This window comes from Trachypithecus francoisi, unplaced genomic scaffold, assembly GCF_009764315.1.
Source record: "Trachypithecus francoisi isolate TF-2019V2 unplaced genomic scaffold, Tfra_2.0 Lachesis_group0, whole genome shotgun sequence".
Taxonomy (NCBI): domain Eukaryota; kingdom Metazoa; phylum Chordata; class Mammalia; order Primates; family Cercopithecidae; genus Trachypithecus; species Trachypithecus francoisi.
This window is the reverse complement of record NW_022681453.1, coordinates 53,562,113-53,585,291: the sequence shown is the minus strand read 5'-3', so window position 1 is coordinate 53,585,291 and position 23,179 is coordinate 53,562,113. Positions and strand designations below refer to the sequence as shown.

The 23,179-nt window shown below is 46.3% G+C and overlaps 1 protein-coding gene and 1 long non-coding RNA gene across 8 annotated transcripts in view; both read right to left on the bottom strand.

Moving 5' to 3' along the window:
- The window catches only part of MTMR14 (myotubularin related protein 14), a 54,776-nt gene that overhangs the window by 20,446 nt on the left and 11,151 nt on the right, over positions 1-23,179 (bottom strand). For 6 of the 7 annotated variants that reach the window (XR_004436998.1, XM_033210564.1, XM_033210567.1 and 3 more), the window contains exons 3-9: positions 19,912-20,020; positions 14,216-14,291; positions 13,550-13,610; positions 11,933-12,055; positions 9,247-9,320; positions 4,498-4,568; positions 3,842-3,916 (exon numbers count right to left, since the gene is read on the bottom strand). Coding sequence is in view for 6 of the 7 variants with exons in the window: in XM_033210564.1 (XP_033066455.1) it covers positions 3,842-3,916; positions 4,498-4,568; positions 9,247-9,320; positions 11,933-12,055; positions 13,550-13,610; positions 14,216-14,291; positions 19,912-20,020 (589 nt within the window). In the remaining variant the exon portion in view is untranslated. The remainder of the gene's footprint in view (positions 1-3,841; positions 3,917-4,497; positions 4,569-9,246; positions 9,321-11,932; positions 12,056-13,549; positions 13,611-14,215; positions 14,292-19,911; positions 20,021-23,179) is intronic. The other variant, XM_033210565.1, reaches the window with a different exon arrangement.
- On the bottom strand, positions 21,112-22,483 carry LOC117083209. Its single transcript, XR_004436999.1, has 2 exons — positions 22,052-22,483; positions 21,112-21,738 (listed from the first exon to the last, which is right to left on the bottom strand). It is a non-coding gene; the product is annotated as an uncharacterized LOC117083209 (long non-coding RNA).

Here is a 23,179-nt window from a genome sequence, read left to right as displayed (position 1 = left end):
CTGCGCTGGTAGAGGCCCAAGGTCACACGGCTGAACTGAAGGATAAATCAAGCCCTGCCAGACTCCAAAGTCCACATTCTTAATCACATGCTACACTGTAGTTACTCTTCCTATGACACCAGAGTAAGCAGCAGAAGTCTGAGGGGACTGCTCAAAGTGAGGACTGAGGAGATATGCTAAAAAACAAACAAACAAACAAACAAACAAAAAAACTAGGCTCATGCCTGACTCTCTCATCCTATGTGCTTCATGAAGAAGTCTCTGGGAGCTGAGTTGAATGCCATGCCTCTGCTTATGTTTCTATGCCTAGAGCACTCTTTCTTCTGGTTGGCAAACTCCTATTCATCCTTCAAAGGCCCAGCCCAATTATCTTCTCTTTGGGGCTTCTGTGACCACTGCTGAAAACTGTAATGTAGACGATGGTTATGTTGTTGCCTATTTTCCTATTCTAATCTCCATGAGGGCAGAGGCTGTTTTGGCATCTCTAAGGCTTAGTGTTCAGGGACTAGGAGGTCACTGCAGAATGTTCCTTGCTGCTTGTTCATAGGTGGGGCAATGCTGAGTGCCTGAGGGGCAACAGCCCCAGAGAGGGGTCTTAGTACACAGAAAGAAAGGGCATACCTCTATGGAATTCAATTCGGTTACATGGAGGGCAGCAAGACACATGTGTCCTGCCACAACTGCTCCTACCATTCATTCATTCATTCAGTGAGCCTCACACTGCATGTCTCCTGAAGGGCCTGGCACCAGGCACACAAGGGTGAATATGACCTCAGCCCTCATGGAGTCACAGGACAGGGGAGACAAAGCTAACCACTGCAGGCGTGCAACTAAAAGGAGACCTCTAGGATGCTGTGCGACGATGTGACTGGAGAGCCGAGCCTGATCTGTAGTGACATCAGGGAAGGCTTCTCAGAGGTGATGACATGAGACAGCATAAGCAACAGAGAAAGGAGACGTGTTTCTGGCAGAGAAAACAGCACATGTGAACCTGGAGAGCGCTGCCTTTTTTTTTGAGATGGAGTCTCGCTCTGTCACCCAGGCTGGAGTGTAGTGGCGCAATCTCTGCTCACTGCAAGCTCCACCTCCCGGGTTCACGCCATTCTCCTGTCTCAGCCTCCCGAATAGCTGGGACTACAGGTGCCCACCACCACACCCGGCTAATTTTTTGTATTTTTTAGTAGAGATGGGGTTTCACCATGTTTGCCAGGATGATCTTTATCTCCTGACCTCGTGATCTGCCTGCCTTGGCCTCCCAAAGTGCTGGGATTACAGGTGTGAGCCACCGTTCCCGGCCATGGGATGCCTTCTTAAGGAACTGAAGGGAGGCAGTGGGGCTGCAAGAAGATCAGCTGGTCACAAGAACAGGCAAGACCAGACTGCATGGAGCTGGATAGGCCATGTACAAGTTCTTACATTGTATTGTGAGGAAAATGGGAAGTCAGTGGTAGGTTTTAAGGCAGGGGTGACAATGATGGCCCTGCTCTATCATTTCAGTGCTTGCTATATGAGCACTTCATTTCTAGTTACTCCTCAGTGAGGCCCCATGCTCAGCTGTGAGATGCACTGAGACAGTGGTGGCCTGAGCTAGCCACTGCACGGGAGATGAGGGCAAGAAGGATTGCAGTTGCATCTAGGGCAGAGACTAGAGAACCAATGGGAACTGGTGATGGATGTGGTGGGAGCAAAGAACTCAAGTTTCAGGTGTCAGCATCTGGGTAAACAGTGGCTATGGCCAACTCTACTCTGGACAGCTTGAGTCTGAGGGGCCACCTGAAGGGACAATGTGTGAAAGGTGATGCAGGTATGGATCAGAGAGGCCTGGCTGTGGGCTCATGGCGTGGACGATGGATGAGATCACCTGGGGAGATGGTGAAAAGGAACAGGGTACCCGCACCCCAGGGCTTTGCCGGCAGAAAGGGCAGAGCCCACACCCAGTGAAGGAAGAGGATGCTAGGAGCCCCAGTGAGATAAACAGGTTGAACAACACCGAAGAGGTGGCCTCTTAGGAGGCACCTGCCTGACTGCTACACTCCAGCCCTATTGCCTTCATGCCTGGAAGTTTATCAGTGTTCACTTCCCTGAGTTAGCCAGCTAGCAGCCTCTTCATAATTATCATTACAATCTGTCTGGTATTTCAGTTCAGGAGTCCCTTTCAAGCAGTGATCATATTTGAGCCTGGCACAACCCTGAAATAGGTACTGGCAACACCACTTTCAGGGGGAAGTGAGGTCATTTGTTCTAGGCCACAGAGCCTTGCAGGAAGGGCCAGGCAAGCTGGGACCTAGATCTAGGGCCTGCATCTACTAAGCAGAGTACCTCCTCACATGCACAGGACCCCTTCCTAAAGAGGTAAACATCCTTGGCGGGACCAGTGCCTGGAACTGTCACATCTCATTTGCTGAGTAGTTCATCAAATCCAGTTTGTACCTGCATAAGGAGAAAAAATGGTGCCAGAAGGGACCAGAAAGAGGGTGGCTTGCGGCAGAGTCTACTTGACCCCTGCATGCAGCACATAAAGAAGGAAACCTGCTGGTTCTTTTATCTACTCAATCTGTCTAAACACAGCCTGGGACATGAGACCACAGCACAGGTAGCCCAAACCTGTTCCTTCTCCAGACTTCCAGACCATAATAAACTGGCCTGCTTTCCTTCCCAGTGCTCCCTCTCTTGCAAACACCTGCATAGGGGAGACCTGACATCACCCTACTTCATACACTCAAACAGTTGCTGTGAGCGTAAACCTTGAGATTAGGAGCTGGATATATAGCGAGAAAACAAAATGGACTTTGCTGCTATCAGAACAACAAGAGTACTGACATTGGTGATCTAGGAGCACCCAGTTGCTTAACATAGCCAGGTCAGCCTTTCAAAGAGAGAGATCTCAAGGCTAGGTGGGAGCTGTCTAGACCTGGGGACAGGGGAAACTAGCAGGGAGGCAGAATGTTTTCTGTTGCTCACTGGCTCAGTCTTTCAAGTTTTAGGCTCTGTGCCTTCTTCTGTGCTGGGATACACAAACTGTGGGTCCCTGTCCTCCAGGATTTCAGGGAAGCAGATCTCTAAATCAGTGACTACAGCTCAGTGGAAAATTCCATGATGGATGTGCCCAGGGGGTTAATGGGAATATAGATGCAGGCATCCAACTCGCCAGGGATAAGGAAGAGGCAGATCAGGGAAGTCTTCCTGAAGCAGACACTTGAGCCAAAGCCTGAAGGGCAGTATGTCAGCCAGACAAGAGGAAGCTGAGAGGTGGCAGCCAGGCAGAGGAACAGGACATGGGAAAGGTCGCAGAAAAACAAAACTACTTGTTCTGTCTGAAGCAACTGATGAGCAAAGCTGCTGGCAGCCTTCACACTGTGTGGGCTAAGTAAGGGTAGAGAGATGTTTCCAGTAAGACTAGGGGCCCCTTCCATGGTGTGTAGTGATGGAGAAGAGCATGGTGGAAGTAATTTTAACGTTTCTATAATCAAATGAGGTCAGGCAGCTCTGTACTTCCTCTGGCTGAACATACGTTTAAAAGGAAAAATGTAAAAGTAACTAAAGCCCAGATCTGGAATAGCAGACTCTATGAGGTCCTCTGGAAACAGAACCCCCTGGTAGATGCAAATCTTTGAATGAGTCACGTTCAGAAAGCTATGATTTTCTGGGACACGAGCAAATCAAGAGATAGTTGAACGGACACACAATTCCTCCTTTCTGAGAGGTCAGAGGGCCAAAGGCATCTGAGGGCACAAACCAGCCCATCAGGCAAACATATGAGGACCTTGTGGGGCAGACGTCAGGGGTCTTCTTGGTCCCCACTCCCTCATCCTGCCCTCAATGCTTGAGTCAGGTCCCTCACCTGATACTGGCTCCAGTCAATGTTCAGAGAGTGAGTCAGGAAGTCAGGGATGCTCAGTGGGGCATCAACGTAGTCCTGGGGACAGAAAGACTCCTGTGAGATGTGGGTTGGCCACCAGAGGAGGCTAAGGTGATGGGGAAGCTTGTAGTCCTGAGGCTGTGACTACCACAGGCAGTGCTTGCCTTCTCTGGGCCAGACACCTGTGCTACCTGGGAGTGACAGCTTAAAAATCAATGTGACCAGATCATTACAGCTGAGTAGAGTTTTCCAGTTGGACATTTGATGTTTGTTGCTGAAACATGCAAGATCAATATGTATTCAGCTTCCAGCAGGTTTTCCATGGCCTGCCCCTATAGGGTGGGGAAGGCAAAGAATGCTGCCCCCAGCTTTCACACAGAGAGTACAGAAAGGAAGGGCTTTTCCTATCTTGTTTCTGAAAAATTCCCTTAAACAAAAGACAAATAAAGGGGAGAGGAAAGTATAATGATGAAAATTTAACATGTATATACAAGGAGAAGAGGGAGAGAAAGAAAGAAACAAACAGGGGAGAAAGGAAAGAGGGAGTTACTTTCCCCTAAAAGACTGCTTGCTGTTCTCCTTGGTCTTCCTTTACAAAGAGACATAAGACCCAATTTGATGTATGTTATTGCTCATACCTGCTTCCAGTTAAATATGAGCCCTTCTGCCATGTAATCCCGATCTTTATATTCCTTGAAAAATTCACAGCCTGGAAAAGAAGGGCAGAGTTATGATACCTCCCTTCCCAGCCCAAAGTCTTCTGAGACAGCTCTGGCCAGACCCAGGTCCCTGAGTGCTGTGGAGAGGGGGCCGCCAGCTCACACTTCTCCAAACTAGTGGCTCCAGTGAGGCCAAGGCTGACATGGGTGGGCAAAAGCCAGAGGCTAGCCTCTAGAGTCCCTCTGGTTTCCTGGCTGCATGCCTTTTCCATGAGGCACCGCGTGCTCTCAGCCTCTTTGTAACTTTCTCCATCTATGCTCACTGGTCACCAGTCACTTCCCCCACATTGCAAGTCCCTTTGTCCTACAGTCTCTGTAGCACCAATCCCAGTAAACAAAGGCATGACTCACAACGTGAGCCACTGCAGCCTAGCTGCAGAGGATCACTCTTCCTCATCTCTAAAATGGGGGCAAATAATGCTAGCCTTGCAGGCTTTTAGTGAAGACTAAACATCCTAACATACTGGAAAGGCCCATGCACAGTGCCTAAAATCTGGTGTTCAAGAGACACTGCTATGCCCAACAAAGCAAAGAGGTACTTTTCTATATTATTTGGTGGAAGAATCATAAGTAACTCCACCAGGACAAGCCCTCAGGAATAGAGAGAGAGAAACACTAGAGAGAATAGGGCTTTGGCAACATTCCCAGCTTAAAATCTCAGCTTTTTACTTAACACTGTAACGCTGAACAAGTTGTTTAATGTCTCAAAGCCTTGATTTTCTCATTTGTAAAATGGCTGTTTAAGGATGACAGAATACATATAAAACACGTAGCACAGCACTGGTCCAAGTGGCACTCAAATGGCAGCACACCATTGTCATCACGCTGCCACTGCAACAAGAGCCCACAGTGCCAGCCCACAGCTTGAAGTCAACTACTTTGCTCTGCACTTGGGGTTGGCCGCCTTGGTCAGAGAGAATGAGTTGTGCCCCCAGGCTGTGGCCTGCCCCTGCTGAGTCTGACCATAGCACAGTGAGCATCTGGTCCTCCAAGAGCTCCTGGTGGCTTCAAGAAATACCATGGGAGAAGGCACTTGGCTAGCTTGCAGTTATTCTCAGCACCTCGATCAGGGCCTCTACACAAACTTCAGAGGACACGTAGCTTTGGCCACACATCCAAGTCTGGTGAGGTCCCAGAGGCAAGAAAACAATCGTCCAAATTCAGGGGAAGTAGCTGCAAAGATTCACATGGAATGTCGCAGCAATTCTTGGGCCAAGTTCCTGTCTGAGGCCACCTCAGGGAAGATAGGAAAGCTTCCCTGGAGACCCAGCCCATGTTTTCCACAAGTGGCTTTCATTCCATGCACACCCTGCACTCTAATCCCCAGGCCTCGAGAAGTCTGGAAACAATCCTCAGTCATAATACTTTAGCCTATTCTTGGGAGCCTCACTGGGAGAAAGAAGAATTATAGATCTCAGACAGAGGCCCTGAGTTATGAGCCCAGGTTTAGAAGAGACACCAATTATCTCTCAGAGCTCTTGTGAAGTGCTGTTTTCCCAACTCTAGCTGCTCAAATCAACACTGCAAGCCTTAGGCTGAGTTCAGACCCACCTATGATACAGAAGCAGTTTTTGTGAGAAACAGAATTAAAATAGACTCTACTCAGGGCAATGCCTGATGCTCATTACCTGAATAGGCTTCTGAACCACTGTCAGGCAAGAGGAGAGGGACCAAAAGCAGGATGAGAAGAGCCATTCACTCAAGGAGGAAACAAATTAGATTTGTGCTGCAGAATTTGGGCCCATCTATTTTGGTGTGCTGAAAGAAATGATCCCAGAATACTTCTCATTTCCAAGGGCCCAAGATAGAGTGACACAGCTAGAACTGAGACTACTGAGTACCTGTTTGAGCCTCAAAGTCATCATAGGGCTCAACTGAGATTCCTTAAACAGCATCAAAGTGCAGCTCATGACTTGGTTTGGATAATAGTAATTTTATTTCTTTTTATTATAAAGTAAGAGAAATATGTTAAAACACACACACACACACACACACACAAGAACACAAGTCTATCAAATAAAAAGTGATTCTTCTGTTCCCCTTATTTGGGTGTGTAATGGTGTCTCACCCCATCTCCAGCTTTTTTATTTTTATTGATCCTCATTACCCTCCCTAACACACATATACTGTCGGATGCAGTACACACAAATTTTGGTCTCTTTTGATGTCTTTTTTATGTTTTGAGACGGAGTTTCGCTCTTGTTGCCCAGACTGGAGTGCAATGGCACACTCTCGGCTCACTGCAACTTCCACCTCCCGGGTTCAAGTGATTCTCCTGCCTCAGCCTCCCGAGTAGCTGGGATTATAGGCATGCAGCAGCCTCCCGAGTAGCTGGGATTACGGGCATGCACCACCATGCTCGGCTAATTTTGTATTTTTAGTAGAGATGGGGTTTCTCCATGTTTGTCAGGCTGGTCTTGAACTCCCGACCTCAGGTGATCTGCCTGCCTCGGCCTCCCAAAGTGCTGGGATTACAGGCGTGAGCCACTGCGCCCGGCTTTTGGTGCCTTTTACAACAAAAAAAGTTTTGGGGAAAGCATTCAGGCATCTTAACATTTTGGCACACTTCCTTTTAAGCCTTTTTTTGTAAGCACGTTTTCCTTTACTTAGTTGAGAGTATACTATGTGATTCTGTATCCTGCTTATCTTAAGCTCTGTGACGTTTTCCGTATCAAAAAGTGTAAGCATTTTCTATTTTTTTTCTTTTTTTTTTTTTTTGGTAGAGACAGAGTGTTGCTGTTTCCCAGGCTAGTCTTGAACTCCTGGGCTCAAGCAATCTTACTGCCTAGGCCTCCCAAAGTGCTGAGATTAAAGGCGTGAGCCACCATGCCCAACTCATTTCCAATTCTTCTATGACTATACTATATTTCATTCTACTGATGGATGTTCCATCATTCAATCATTATTCTGATTAGTGAAAACATTTCTTGTTTTGCTATTACAAATAGGCATCATGAAGAATGTCCTCAACACCAAGTGGCTGAATTATAGCCTAATGACCAATTATTAGAAAAATACCTGGGTTAAAGGGTGATAACATTTTGGGAGTCTTGTAACAAGTTGCCAAACTATAGCAGAAAGGACACTGCGCTACTATTTTGGAGCAATGGTATTTATACCTCTAGCAAAACTATTTTTTCCAAACCAAGTCCTACTTGAAACCTAAATTTAAATGAAGTAATGTCTGGTTCCTCAGGCAGTGCAAACCTGCAGAGTTCAGTCTGTGGAACCCCCGAAGCATCTCCTGGGAGCTGGAAACTATGTCTGAAAACTAGCTATGGAGTTACCCAATGGTTCCAGTGTGGACCCCATTAGGTAGGATACTCCCATCAGTGTGGGTCTGATACTGCCAAGCTCACTCCAGCATCTTTATCATCATCATCATCTGCATCAGCCCAAACTTGCTTTTAGGGAAGAGGAGGTTCCCTGAGGCCTTCCCAACTACTCATCATTAGGCCTGTTATTTACAGGACACCTGTTATGGAGGGGTCCGGCACTTCACTCTGAAATAAGCACCATTATCTTCATTTTATTAAGGAGGAAACTGATGCTCAGAAGGGTTACAGGACTTGTTCAAGGAGACACAGTGCTAGGGCTGGGATTCCTGCCCAGTTCTATGTGGCACCAAACACCATGCTAGCAGAGAACAGTGAATAGACTCAAGAGAGGTTGCAGGAGGCAGGGGAAGTCCCCTGCAGAGGTGCTGGGTTACCAGGGGCTGGAGTTTGGATACCACCATCTTGCACGTGATGAGGACACCCCTCCTACAAGGCACTAGATGAACCTGCCTGCCCTTGCTCATGGCTATGTGGCCCCAAGATTGAGGAGATAAGGTCCAACACAAGACTCAAGGCAGATGCTGGTGCTGAGAAACAGGAGAGAGGTTTTAAGGAGAAAGTATATTACTCCCTGTTGTCTGCTGACAACATCTTGCACTGATGTTAGAGGTCCTTGCCCTCCCTTGCTGAACAGGCAGGTATTGCCAGAAAGCTTGAATGCTACAAACTAGACTAACAGCTTTAATATCCAGTGCAGAGAATATAGCCCTGGCCACAGGTTGCACACACTTTTATGTGCCAGGGACAAATGCAGCTTTGTGGATACCAATGTGCTTTGCAACATGGTGTGGCCACTGTCCAGTTACTGGGAACATAGCAATTATGTGTTCTTCTACCACCAGAATAGCCTTGCCTGGGGCAATTTCCATAAATAACTCAATCACTTCAAGACATGCACCCAAAGCGTGACATCCACTCCGGCTAGAGCAGCAAGTATAGTTGCTGACACAGAGTACTAATAATGTTATTTTACACTTAAATGGTATTTTCATGCACAGACCACTTTCATATAAATCAAAACGGAACTAAATCGTTCCAAGTTCCTGAGAAAACTTGAGGCTTGGAGGGGTGAAGTACTTCACTCAAGGCTGTGGCCAGGACCAGTGACGGTACTCAATCCCTAGACTCCTTGAGTGGAAAGTCCCTTCCCCAGGACACTATCCTATGCTTAGTGTGGTCTGTGACTGGGAACCAAAATGTCCTACGCTGCCTGACGCAAACCCTCCAGGAAAGCTCCCAGGGCACCAGTGTAACTAAGTAGAGAGGGCTTGCTCATGGCCCCCTAGGTCACCAGTCCTAGGAAGCCTGCCACTAGAAGAGAGCCCCCTACCTGGATACGGGATGGAGAGGAGAGTGAAGTCGGCATAGCGCTGGGCTTTGTCCACCTTCTCAGAGGAGGTTACACTACAAGACAAGGACACAAGGTGTTACAGTGTCGCAACACACACACCATTCCCCAAATAAGGGTTATAATCACAAATGAAGCTTCTGCTAAAGAACCATTCTTCAATGTTAATAATTCCCTTCAGCAGTGCCTACTTTGTACAATTAAGAACTATAACTTTGGCCGGGTGCGGTGGCTGGAGGTCAAGTTCCCAACAAGTTCCCGTCAAGACCAGCTTGGACAACATGGTTAAACACTGTCTCTACCAAAAATATAAAAAATTAGCTGGGTGTGGTGGTGCGCTCCTGTAATCCCAGCTACTCTGGAAGCTGAAGCAGAAGAATTGCTTGAACCCAGGAGGCAGAGGTTACAGTGAGCCAAGATCGTGCCACTGAACTCCAGCCGGGGTGAGAGAGTGAGGCTCCATCTCAAAAAAAGAACTCTACCTTCTCTGCCCCTATCCCAACATATCAAGCAAGCGAAGTTACTCCCCTTCTAATACTACAGCAAGCCTGAATTAGAGCCTAAAGGTGCAGAACAACCTTCCACCTGACCCCAAAATGCACACAGTGTAGCCACTCTGACCCAGGAGTGAGATGAGAGCCAAATAATATGATCCTATGGGAAAACTTTTTTCCTGCTCTCCTGTCTTCTCTAATAGTCACTGAGCCCACTTCTAAACAGGGTGAACAAACAGCATCTGAAAATAAACACTGGGGACTCTGACAGATAACGGAAGGGAGGAATAAGGCAATATTCAGATCTGCAGATAGGTGAGCTCTAATTTTAGCCTCAGTATGCCTTATTTTCTAAGATCACCTTTTAGGATCATTTAAAAACATTTAAAAATCATTTAAAAAACAAAATTTTGCCGGGCGCGGTGGCTCAAGCCTGTAATCCCAGCACTTTGGGAGGCCGAGATGGGCGGATCACGAGGTCAGGAGATCGAGACCATCCTGGCTAACACGGTGAAACCCCATCTCTACCAAAAAAAAATACAAAAAAAAAACTAGCCGGGCGAGGTGGCGGGCGCCTGTAGTCCCAGCTACTCGGGATGCTGAGGCAGGAGAATGGCGTAAACCCGGGAGGCGGAGCTTGCAGTGAGCTGAGATCTGGCCACTGCACTCCAGCCTGGGCAACAGAGCAAGACTCTGTCTCAAAAAAAAAAAAAAACAGCCGGGTGCGGTGGCTCAAGCCTGTAATCCCAGCACTTTGGGAGGCCGAGACAGGCGGATCACGAGGTCAGGAGATCGAGACCATCCTGGCGAACATGGTGAAACCCCGTCTCTACTAAAAAAATACAAAAAACTAGCTGGGCGAGGTGGTGGGCGCCTGTAATCCCGGCACTTTGGGAGGCCGAGACGGGCGGATCACGAGGTCAGGAGATCGAGACCATCTTGGCGAACATGGTGAAACCCCGTCTCTACTAAAAAAATACAAAAAACTAGCCGGGCGAGGTGGCGGGTGCCTGTAGTCCCAGCTACTCGGGAGGCTGAGGCAGGAGAATGGCGTAAACCCGGGAGGCGGGAGCTTGCAGTGAGCTGAGATCCGGCCACTGCACTCCAGCCTGGGCGACAGAGCGAGACTCTGTCTCAAAAACAAAAAAACAAAAAAAACAAAAAAAACAAAAAAACAAAAAAACAAAAAAACAAAATTTTGGAAAAAGCTCCTACAGTCTCATCACTAACCCAGGCTCTATTTTCCAGTTTTGACTTCTTATATTTGAATTTGGTCCATATGTGTTATTTTTATATGACAGCAGTCATTGAAGTAAAATTTGAATATATGCTGATTTTTTTGTTCAATTTTAAAAGAAATTCTAGGACCAGGCATAGTGGCTCATACTTGTAATCCCAGCACTCTGGGAGGCTGAGGCAGGAGAACTGCTTAAGGGCCACATGTTTGAGACCACCTTAGGCAACAAAGAGTCCATCTCTATGAAAAATAAATTAAAAGGCCGGGCGCGGTGGCTCAAGCCTGTAATCCCAGCACTTTGGGAGGCCGAGACGGGCGGATCACGAGGTCAGGAGATCGAGACCATCTGGCTAGCACGGTGAAACCCCGCCTCTACTAAAAAAATACAAAAAATTAGCCGGGCGAGATGGCGGGCGCCTGTAGTCCCAGCTACTCGGGAGGCTGAGGCAGGAGAATGGCGTAAACCCGGAGGCGGAGCTTGCAGTGAGCTGAGATCCGGCCACTGCACTCCAGCCTGGGCGACAGAGCGAGACTCCGTCTCAAAAAAAAAAAAAAAAAAAAAAAAAAAAAAGAAAAATAAATTAAAAAATTAAGAGATTCTAATCTGCCACACATGGTATAGAACTTGGAGCCAGAAAAAAAAAAAAAAAAAGATTTGATAAGTAAGAGAAGGTGGCAACAAAGCACTGGGTAGAGACTGATGGCTGCCACAGTCACTAACATACAACCTGAGCAAGCTACTTCATCTCTCTGTGCTTCAGTATCTGTAAAAGGGGGACACTGACACCTGTTTTGTAGGGCTGTCTAAAGATACAGTGAGAGAATGTACAGAAAGCCCTTTGTAAGAAGGCCAGCACGCAGTGACAGCTACATACTAATGCCAGCCCTACAAATCTGTACACACTGCTTCTGCTCATTTTGTGGCCCCTGTACTTACTTCATGCCAAACTTCACCTTCTTATTCTCCACCATCAGGTCACAGATGTATTTGACTGACAGGTATCGAAGCAGCTTGATGTCATAGCCTCTGACCTTATCAAAAAGATGCGCGTCACCACTTCTGAAATAAAGAGTCAGAGGAAGAAGTTACATAGCATGTTCACTCAGAGAAGCCTGGGGGTGGGCATTCATTCAGGGAAGTATGGATGTCACTCTTCTCCAGAAGCTGGGGCGTGTGCTAGGCGGATGCATGGGTGCCAAACAGGACAACTGGTTTCAGAGAGGTTGCAGGGAAGGTGACTTTCTAAGAGATTACCCCAATCTCTGGGATGTATTTCAAAGAGGAGCAATTTGCAGGTGGAAATGGAAAAGGACTTTCTCGCATTGCTTGACATTAAGCCAGAGGACTCAAGATAATCTCAGGGTTCTAAAAAGCAGCAGGCTGGTGGCTGATAGAATCTTTCCATTTCCATTAGAATTGATCTCCTTCTGCCGCCTCCTTTTCCCCCATTTATGACCATTTTTAGCCACATGACTTGCTCATAATGTAACAGTCTGAAATTCTTGTAGAGATAAAGTTTTTAGAGCTATTTTATCAACTGACTATGAAATACTAGCAAGTAAATTCCCTCTACCTAGCAGGCCAATGAAGCAAAGAGAAAGATAAAAAATTTAATGCTCAATGCTGTCTTTTGATCAGCCCTGCAGATATAGGCAGAAGTAGAAAGCATAAACAGTCATCATTACTTTTTTATTTTTTTAATCCACACCGCTTTGTTGTCCCCAGCAGTTTCCTTGCCAAGAACAGTGTATGCTGAAGATGGTGACCTGGCTGGGCAGAGGTCACCTGATCTAGGGAGAAGAGCCAGACATTCTTGAGCACAAGCCAGAGCCGCTGCTTTCAGAGCTAGCAGGCAGAACCTGGGCATAGCAAGATGCCCTTTCATGAACTGAACTATGATTTGGGAAGCTGATCTTAACTAGGGTGCTTGTGTGCATTCCAGAGATGCTTGACACCAGTTAAAGACTTTCCATGTGGTACAGACTATGCAAAGGAGCTTTTCTAAAATATCCTGTAGTATTGTTTTCTAAAAACATTTGGAAAGGGGATAGGAAGAGTGTGAACCAGCCCATTTCCTCCTTTTATAGGGATTCAAACTCCTGTTCCATACCAATCATGCAGCTGTGACACATCTGGTCTCCAAATGTGCCTTCCAGGCTAGACCTCATGTCTCCTACGTATGGACTATAGCCCTTGCCCTGTGCCTCAGTATCAGGTGTACTGGGTGAGATGTGGCACACTGGTAGTCAGCATCACAGCTGCAAACTGGCAACTCTGTGGGGCTTTTAAACAAATATAGATGTCTGGGCCCTATCTCAGGCCTGCAGTATCAGGAACCCCAAGAGTGGGATATTCTCTGTGAATCCAGATGTGCACTCAGTGGACTTCAACAGCCCTATTTCAGGGGCACTGACTTGGCAGACAGAAGGGAAAGAAGCCAATCCACTCACCTGAACCAGTGACAAATACACATGGACAATATGAACACGGCCATCTCTGGCCAGACACCCCGTCCCCAAAACAAGCCCCTGACCACAGCAACTCAGCACTGACCGAAGAGCACAGTCCTCCTCCGTGACGTCCTCCGCATCTGCCCAGGCATCATCTGCACCCCCTGCCAGAGAAACTTATCTGTCAGTACTAAGGCTGGTGACCCAGGGCTCCACACAGGGGCCTCCTCACCAGCCTCCTTCCCCGTAGTGCCAAGGGTGGGCTGGGCCAACATGGCTCTACCCTTAAGGATACACTGTGCCCCTATATGTCTGTTAGTCTTCACCTCTAAGGTGAACTCCTATTTGTTTCCTGGTCCCTGATCAAAGGCAGGCCCCTGATCTCCACCCAGCTCACTGAGACCCCCTACCTATTCTACTGTGGCCATGGGTGGCTATTCTTTTGTTTTGGGATGGAGTCTCACTCTGTCGCCCAGGCTGGAGTGCAGTGGTGTGATCTCGGCTCACTGCAAGTTCCGGCTCCCAGGTTCAAGTGATTCTCCTGCCTCAGCCTCCTGAGTAGCTGGGACTACAGGCGTGCACCACCACGCCCAGCTAATTTTTTGTATTTTTTTAGTTAGCCAGGATGGTCTTGAACTTCTGACCTTGTGATCCGCCCTCCTTGGCCTCCCAAAGGGTTGGGATTACAGGCGTGAGCCACGGTGCCTGGGTAGCTATTCTCTATGACTGGGTTCTCATTCTACATCAGAGGATGCTGTTCAACATTCACCTGAGAAAAAATAGTTGTAGCCTGAGCGTCCATACAGCTCTCCCCATCCAGCCAGTGTGGCCGACCTGCAAATGTGCTGGGAGAGAAACAGCATTTTCAGGGTCAGATGGTTTTCTGAAGCATGCACAGTTGAAGGAACACCTGGGACTCCTCTGATTCTTCCAGGCCAGCATAATGGGCCCAAGAGCACTCCCCAAAGTTTTATCAGCATCAAGGCTGCCGCGATCAGTCAGAAGATCCCGAGTACTTAATTCACAACCTCTACTGAGGGAGTCTCACTCCCAAACAAGAGGCGCGTTACCAACACGATCGGATCAGATTGGGTGGTTGTTGCATGTGTACCACGTGCTGGACATGGTACTGAAAAACCCGCCATCTTTTCACTGAATTTTCACAACAAGCCCATGAGGGAGATGTGGCAGGTGGCATGCATTGTTGCTGTTACACAGATGAAGAAAAGAAAAACAGGCTAAAGGAGGTTAAGTGATATATAAGGTCACATAACGAGGGGTAAGCTAGGATTTGATCCAAACCCACTGACCCCCAAAGCCTATGTGCTTACTGTGATTTGGAACTGTTCAGTGTAGAGGGGAAAAACCTTTCTAGCGGGGGTGGATGAGAAATGTTTTAGAGCTTTCTTTTCCTCATCACTGAAGGGATCACTGTAAGAGAATTCTAGAAATCAGGCAACTGGCACAAACTTCAATATCTAATTGTAAGGTTACTTTTTTAAATAAATAGTGTTTGCTGAAATGTGGTAGGGTGGGGGGAATGGGAGGAGATATCTGGTGATGGGAAGCCAAACCAGCCCAGAATTTAGCTAAAGGCTAGGAGAACATGGCCCTGTTACACTGCAATGGGGAAGTTGTGAGGTGACAGACAAGGAGTGAAGCTCACTGCTAAACAGGTCACACAATGTGCAAATGGAAAGTGGATCCCTGGAAGATTGCCAAGTACCATCTGAAGACTTCTTCTCTACCTGTAACATAATGGGAAGGAAAGTTTTGCTATTACAGCAAAGAGTTGTGCATGGGAACAACTAGGTCACTTTCTGGCTCTCCCTGAGGTAGCAGCAGCCTAGGGGTGGGGACAGCAATAGAAAAGCTACCTGGGACAGAGTGAGGGGCTTTACTGGTGCTGGGGCAAGAGCTGGTTTGTGGAGAGGTTATCCTGGAAACCTACTGAGGAAGCCTACCAAGGGCTGGCATTCCTGCTGGCCTAAGTAGGATGTACTCCAGTGGGGGCCACTTAAATTTCTGTGGGTCTAAAAGCAATTTGAAAATCTGATAAAAACTATCAACCATCTCCTAAAAAAAAAAAAAATATATGTATACATCATAATCTACTTACATTTCCAGGGATTTCTGGACTCTCTCAAGCCCACTGATGAATCCATCCCCAGACCCTGTTAAAAGCCCTTGCTTTAAGGAATCAGTCAAGTAGTGAGGAGCAAAGTGGATGCTTCTGCAGGAAAGGGCTGAGGACCTCTAAGACTCCAAAGAAAAGGGGTAAGTCTGATTTCCTCAAGACGTTGGCAGGGTGTGTGGCTGTCTGTTCCACTGGCATTTGTATCATGTCCACCCTCCCCACTTCATCTAAGCTGCTGGCAGCTGACCTCACTCTCCTTTGCATTATTTCTGTTAAATCTTTCAGTGAAGATAGCTGCCTTCTTTTTGGCTGTTGAGACCCTTTTTCTGTTCCCAATTCTTCTTCCACATCCCTTCTATTGACCTTGTCTTTTTAGTAACTGAGGCAGCCAGACCTAGGCCAGCAAAACCCCAGAGTCAGATGGAGAAGAACAAGTTGGCCAAGTCCCAAGTGGGGCACCGGCCTCTTCAGGAAGGTCCCTGGGGAGGGCTGACCCCTCTTGACAGACACCTGTCTCATGGTTGTGACTTATAACCCATCATCTCTGCCCTTTAAGCTGGCTCCTGACTGAAAACGCAAGATCTACCCTGAATGCTCTCCATTTACCTAGTTAGGAATGGCCTCTAATTCTGTCTGTGGAAAAGTACTCTGGATGATTTGCTAATTTAGTAACCTCTGACCTCTGCTCCCCACCTCTTAAACAAAAAGACGAATTGTTCCAGTTTCAGTGGTCTAAAAGCCAGACACAAGTGTTTGGGGAGAAAATGGTATGAGAACTTACCGCTCAATGCTTGAACTGAATTTTGAAAAATTATTTAAATATTTTACTTAACCCATCATATCCAAGACATTAGGTCAACATGTAATCACTTTTAAAATGAATATTTTACATTTTTTCTATTAAATCTTCAAAATTTGATGTGTATTTTACACTTAAAGCATATCTTCAGTAGGATGTGAAACTTTGGGCATTGGCCAGGTGTGGTGGCTCATGCCTGTAATCCCAGCACTTTGGGAGGCCAGAGTGGGCAGATCACTTGAAGCCAGGAGTCTGAGACCAGTCTGGCCAACATGGTGAAACTTAGTCTCTACTAAAAAGACAAAAATTAGCCAGGTGTGGAGGCATGTGCCTCTAACTCCAGCTACTTGGGAGGCTGAGGCACAAGAATCGCTAGAGCCTGGGAGGCAGATGGCATCACTGCACTCCAGCTTGGGCAACAGAGACTGTCTCAAAAAAAAAAAAAAAAACCTTTGGGCATTTTAAGGGAAATGTGGGCCCGTTTCAAAGTTCTTTTTAACAACGACAAACTTTTATACTGCTTCAAGCCTTAAAAATTAAATTGAAATGAAGTAAAATATAACCCTTAGTTCCTCAGTTGCACTAGCCATGCTGAACTGCGTTTTGAAGGAAGCAGAACACAAGCATTTCTTTTTTTCTTAAACGTTAGATTCAGGGGTACACGTGCAAGTTTGTTACATGGATATATCGTGTAATGCTGGCGTTTAGGCTTCTATTTAACTCATCACCCAAATGGTGAACATAGTACCCAATAGGTATTCTTCAACCCTTGCCTCCTCCTCCTCTCTCCCCTTTTTGGAGTCCCCGGTGTCTATTGTCTCCACCTTTATGACCATGCGTACCTGTTGTTTAGCTCCCACTTATGAATGAGAACATGCGGTATTTGATTTTCTGTTTCTGCTGGAAGTATTTAAGTTTTAAAAATATTTGTGGGTACATTTATTTATTTATGGGGTACATGAGTTTTTTTTTTTTTGTTTTGAGACAGAGTCTGGCACTGTCACCCACGCTGCAGTGCAATGGCATGATCTTGGCTCACTGCAACTTCTGTCTCCTGGGTTCAAGCAATTCTCCTGCCTCAGCCTCCAGAGTAGCTGGGACTACAAGCGCCCGCCACCATGCCCAGCTAATTTTTTGTATTTTTATTAGAGATGGGGTTTCACTATGTTGGCCAGGCTGGTCTCGGACTCCTGACCTCATGATCCGCCTGCCTCTGCCTCTCAAAGTGCTGGGATTATAGGCGTGGGCCACTGCGCCCGGCTGATATTTTGATACAGGCATACCATGCATAACAATCACATCAGGGTAAATGGGGTTCCATCACCTCAAGAATTTATCCCCTATGTTACAAACAATCCAATTATACTCTTATTTTTAAATGTACAATAAATTATTGTTGATCGTAGTCACCCTGTTGTGCTATCAAATACTAGATCTTATTCATTCTAACTATATTTTTGCACCCATTAACCATCCCCACTCCTCCCCCTTGTCCCTGCCAGTACCCTTTCCCAGTCTCTGGTAACCATAATTCTACTCTCTATCTTCATGAGTTCGATTGTTTTAATTTTTTTAGCTTTCAAGTAAGTGAGAACATGTGAAGTCTGTCTTTTTGTGCCTGGCTTATTTCACTTAACATAATGACCTCTATCCATGCTGATACAAATGACAGGATCTCATTATTTTTCATAGCTGAATGGTACTCCATTGCGTACATGTACCATATTTTCTTTATCCATTCATCTGTTGGACATTTAGGTTGTGGAAGCAAGCATTTCTTAACACATCTCTCTCTCTTCCTCAACCTGGCAGAGGCTGGTGCCCCTAAAGTAGTGCTGGTAATAGTAATGCTGCCACCATCATACTAGTTCCTAAGTGCCTGCTGTGAGCCACGTGTCTGACCTAACACAGGCCTCTCTGCTACAAGACTTCTCAGAGCCTTAACTATATCAGCATACATTTAACAATCTACTTTACGAATCTAGTATGCAGTATTTCTAATTCTTATTTGACAGGGAATGCTTTTCACAAGCATATCCTTAAACTGCTGTTCTATAGAAACACTGGTTGGAGTATCTCCTGTGCAACTTCTAATGATGAGCACTGTGCTGCACAGGGTGGTACTCTTTAAAATGAAGCTGCAGGCCAGGCATGGTGGCTCACGCCTGTAGTCCCAGCACTTTGGGAGGCCAAGGCGGGCGGATTACCTGAGGTCAGCAGTTCGAGAGCAGCCTGGCCAACATGGCAAAATCCCGTCTCTACTAAAAATACAAAAATTAGCTGGGTGTGGTGGCATGCTCCTGTAATTCCAGCTACTCGGGAAGCTGAGGCAGAAGAACTGCTTGAACCTGGGAGGTGGAGGTTGCAGTGAGCCAAGTTTGGGCCACTGCACTCCAGCCTGGCAACAGAGAGAGACTCCATCTCAAAAAAAAAAAAAAAAGCTACAATAACTTTCGGGAACATGAAAATTTTTTAAAGTGGCAACAGCTTTAGGAAGATCAATTTCTAGGGCCTAACTTCCATACATACTTCTGAAAACTGATCTGCCAAAGAAAGCCTTTGGCAGAGTCTCCCTTCCTTCCTCCCCTTTCCCAATTTACAAAAAAGGCATACCAGGGACTGAGACAACAGTCAAGACTCTCCCCACTGCCCTGCCGTTGACCACTGAGGCACTCAGATACCGGCTAAATGAACAGACTGAATTCCGCTCCCTTCCACTCTGAGGCTCTCTGTATGTTAGTCCACTCCTCCAGGACCAATTTTTTCCCAGTTGCTATTGCGTTCGGAATTTCCCTGCTCAAACATCACAATGGCTTTCTGAGCAAACACAGAGCCACCTCCCTGCTCAGCCTGCAGCCTTCCTCATTCAATTCCCTTCATCCTTTGCCCTGATGTGTACCCTGTACTTAGGGAAGTTACTCAGTCACTCTGAGCCTTTGTTTCATCTGCAATGAAATGGGCACATCCCTTACACCGAAAGATAGGTAAAATGAAACCATACTGGGGATCCAAATTAACAAAAGTCCTTAGAATATAAGCTCCATGAGAATAAAGATTTTTGTCTGCTTTACGTGATGTATTTTAAGGCCTGAAGCAGTGTCTGGCACACAACATACAATAACTACTTGGTGAATTATACAATTGAAAGAATGGACCAACAATATATGAACTCATTTGATTTAATCTAATCCATAAACCTTTGAAATAGGTGATTATTATTCTCATTTTATAGGAGAGGAAAAGGAGGCTTAGCATAGGCAGGAAATAAGAGTCAGGATCTGAACCCAGGCAGTCTGGCTCTAGAACACGGGGTGGGGTATGCTGGTGTGACCATCCCTTCCCTACCTAGAACCATCCTTCAGTCAGAATTGGTCTGTTTCTCTGGACTGCTTCCCACAACACCAGGCACCCAGTAACCACCCAATGCTTGGCTACTAAATGTTGAGGGAAAAAAAGACCCTATACTTTGCATTAAGTCAGCTACTCCAGAAGAGAGTCTTGGAACATGAAGCTATGGTATGGGCCTTACCTTGCCCTTGAACAGGATTACTGGGCAGACAAACCGTCCTCTGCACCGGGCCATCTTGCTGCGGTGGATGAGGTCTTGCAACTTGCTCACCTGTACGGTACTCTCAAACCTAACACACAGGCAAGAGAAGCAGGTCAAGCTGACTTTGAAGTGGGAACTTCGTGTATATTTGTTTATTCACACAGACCCCCATACCAGATCTGTGTATATAATGCTTGCTTGAAATTAAATGTCATTCCGAAATTTTATATCATCTATCGTCCGTCCGTCCGTCCGTCCATCCATCCATCTTTTTTTTGAGACTGTCTGTCTGTCTGTCTGTCTGTCTATCTATCTATCTATCTATCTATCTATCTTTTTTTTGAGACAGAGTTTCACTACTGTTGCCCAGGCTGCAGTGCAGTGGCGCAATCTTGACTCACCACGACCTCCGCCTCCCAGGTTCAAGTGATTCTCCTGCCTCAGCCTCCCAAGTAGCTGTGACTATAGGTGTGAGCCACCACACCTGGGTAATTTTTTTATTTTTGGAAGAGACAGGGTTTCACCATGTTGGCCAGGCTGGTCTCAAACTCCTGACCTCAGGTGATCCGCCCACCTCGGCCTCCCAAACTGCTGGGATTACAGGCATGAGATAGATTAAGTTTTTCAGGAAAAGAAAAAAGTGCTAATTATAGGTATTAAAACTTAAATCACTCTGATTTCTGAACCTTTAAGATTACAAGAAAAAAAGGTGAGCTAAACTGAAGACATACACAAAATTCAGAAATATACACAGAAAACCAGATGTTATGTCTAGGGTGTCCAATTTTTAACTCCCAGGATAAGACCTGATGCCCTGGGGACCCTCTCTGGAAATCACAGGACCATTTTTGTGAGTATTTATCTATTTTTTTTTTTTTTTTTTGAGACGGAGTCTCGCTCTGTCACCTGGGCTGGAGTGCAGTGGCCGGATCTCAGCTCACTGCAAGCTCTGCCTCCCGGGTTCACGCCATTCTCCTGTCTCAGCATCCCGAGTAGCTGGGACTACAGGTGCTGCCACCTCGCCCGGCTAGTTTTTTTGTATTTTTTAGTAGAGACGGGGTTTCACCGTGTTAGCCAGGATGGTCTCGATCTCCTGACCTCGTGATCCGCCCATCTCGGCCTCCCAAAGTGCTGGGATTACAGGCTTGAGCCACCGCGCCCAGCCTAAGTATTTATCTATTTTTTACATAACTCTGAATATAGATTTTTGTGATCTTTTAGAGCAAGCAGTCCCCAAGCCCTGGGCCCCAGACCAGTACGAGTCCGTGCCCCATTAGGAACCAGGAGGTGAGCAGGGTGCAAGTGAGCATTACCGTCTGACTTCCACCTCCTGTCAGATCATCAGCGGTGGCATTATATTCTCATAGGAACTCGAACCCTATTGTGAACTCCGCATGTGAGGGATTTAGGTTGCAGAGAACCTAATGCCTCATGATCTGAGGTGGAATAGTTTCATCTGAAACCATTTTCCCCTCCCTGCCGTGAAAAAATTGTTTTCCACGAAACCGGTCCCTGGTGTCAAACAGCTTGGGGAGTGCTGTTTTAGAGGGCAGAACGAGATAACGTTTCTTGGTCCACATGGCTCTAGGCCTCTGCTTTCACAGTCCATATGGCCAACAGCGCAGAGAGCAAAGGAGGCATAAGAGAAGCCATGTGTGACACAGGGACGTGTAGTAGTTAACGCACTGGGCTTGGTAAGTGAACTTCTAGAACATGAGTCAGGTTTAGAAGTGAGCTCCAGCAAGTCACACCCATATCAAATCACACTTCCCTAAAATAAGGGTTCACTCTCATAAACTCACCTACCTGGCCGGGCACGGTGGCTCAAGCCTGTAATCCCAGCACTTTGGGAGGCCGAGGCGGGCGGATCACGAGGTCAGGAGATCGAGACCATCCTGGCTAACATGGTGAAACCCCGTCTCTACTAAAAATACAAAAAACTAGCCAGGTGAGGTAGCTGGCGCCTGTAGTCCCAGCTACTCCGGAGGCTGAGGCAGGAGAATGGCGTGAACCCGGGAGGCGGAGCTTGCAGTGAGCTGAGATCCGGCCACTACACTCCAGCCCGGGTGACAGAGCAAGACTCCGTCTAAAAAATAAATAAATAAATAAACTCACCTACCAACCTTTGGCAAAGCTCACATCAGCCAGTCAGAGCTTCTGATAGCAAGATAAACAAGAGGCAGCAAAGTTAGGGCAGGAAGCTTTCCCAGCTATGCAGAGTAACCCAGCAGAAGGAAGGAAAGACACTCATGTTCCTTCCTTAAAAGGGTTGAGCTTTCAGATCAACTCCTAGAGGGAATTTAATTCCTTTCACATCCTAATCCTTCTAGGAATCTGCATGTTATTACACAAATCCTCTTGTACACATGCACCCAAATATTATCACAGAAGGAATAAATCAGTGACTCCCACGTACTTGCAGTACCTCTTTAAATGTATCTGGATGCTGTTAGGGTTAATAAAAACACAAAGTCTTTAAAATACTGCCAAATTCTTACTTAAAATATATCTAGGGGCCAGGCGTGGTGGCTTACACCTGTAATCCTAGTGCTTTGGGAGGCCAAGTCGGGCAGATCACTTGAGGTCAGGGGTTCAAAACCAGCCTGGCCAACATGGTGAAACCACATCTCTACTAGAAATACAAAAAAATTAGCCGGGTGTGGTGTCAGGCGCCTGTAATCCCAGCTACATGGGAAGCTAAGGCAGGAGAATTGCTTGAATCCAGGAGGTGGAGGTTGCAGTGAGCCGAGATTGCACCACTATAATCCAGCCTGGGTGACAGAACGAGACTCCATCTCAAAAAAAAAAAAAAAAATATATATATATATATATATATATGAGAAACATATATATATATGAGAAAATATATATATATGAGATATATACATAGAAGACATATACAGAAGATACATATATAGAGGATATATATAGGAGATATATAGGAGATATATATACTATATATATAACAGATATATATAGGATAACAGGATATATATATATATAGAAGATATATATAGGTGATTGTGGCTTGACAATATAACTGCTATCAAATGGGGGTCTGAAAATGAAGTTAAAAAGCAGTCTTCAAATAAAAACCAGGACGAATAGTTTGATGATCTTGGAAAGAGAACAAAGGGGTATAAAAAGAGGACTGAACTTCCCATGGTGTCTTTTCCTGTAAGACATAATTTTTGTAATTAAATTTTTTTCTCTGTTCAAAGAAGGAGGAAGAATGGCAAACGTGAAG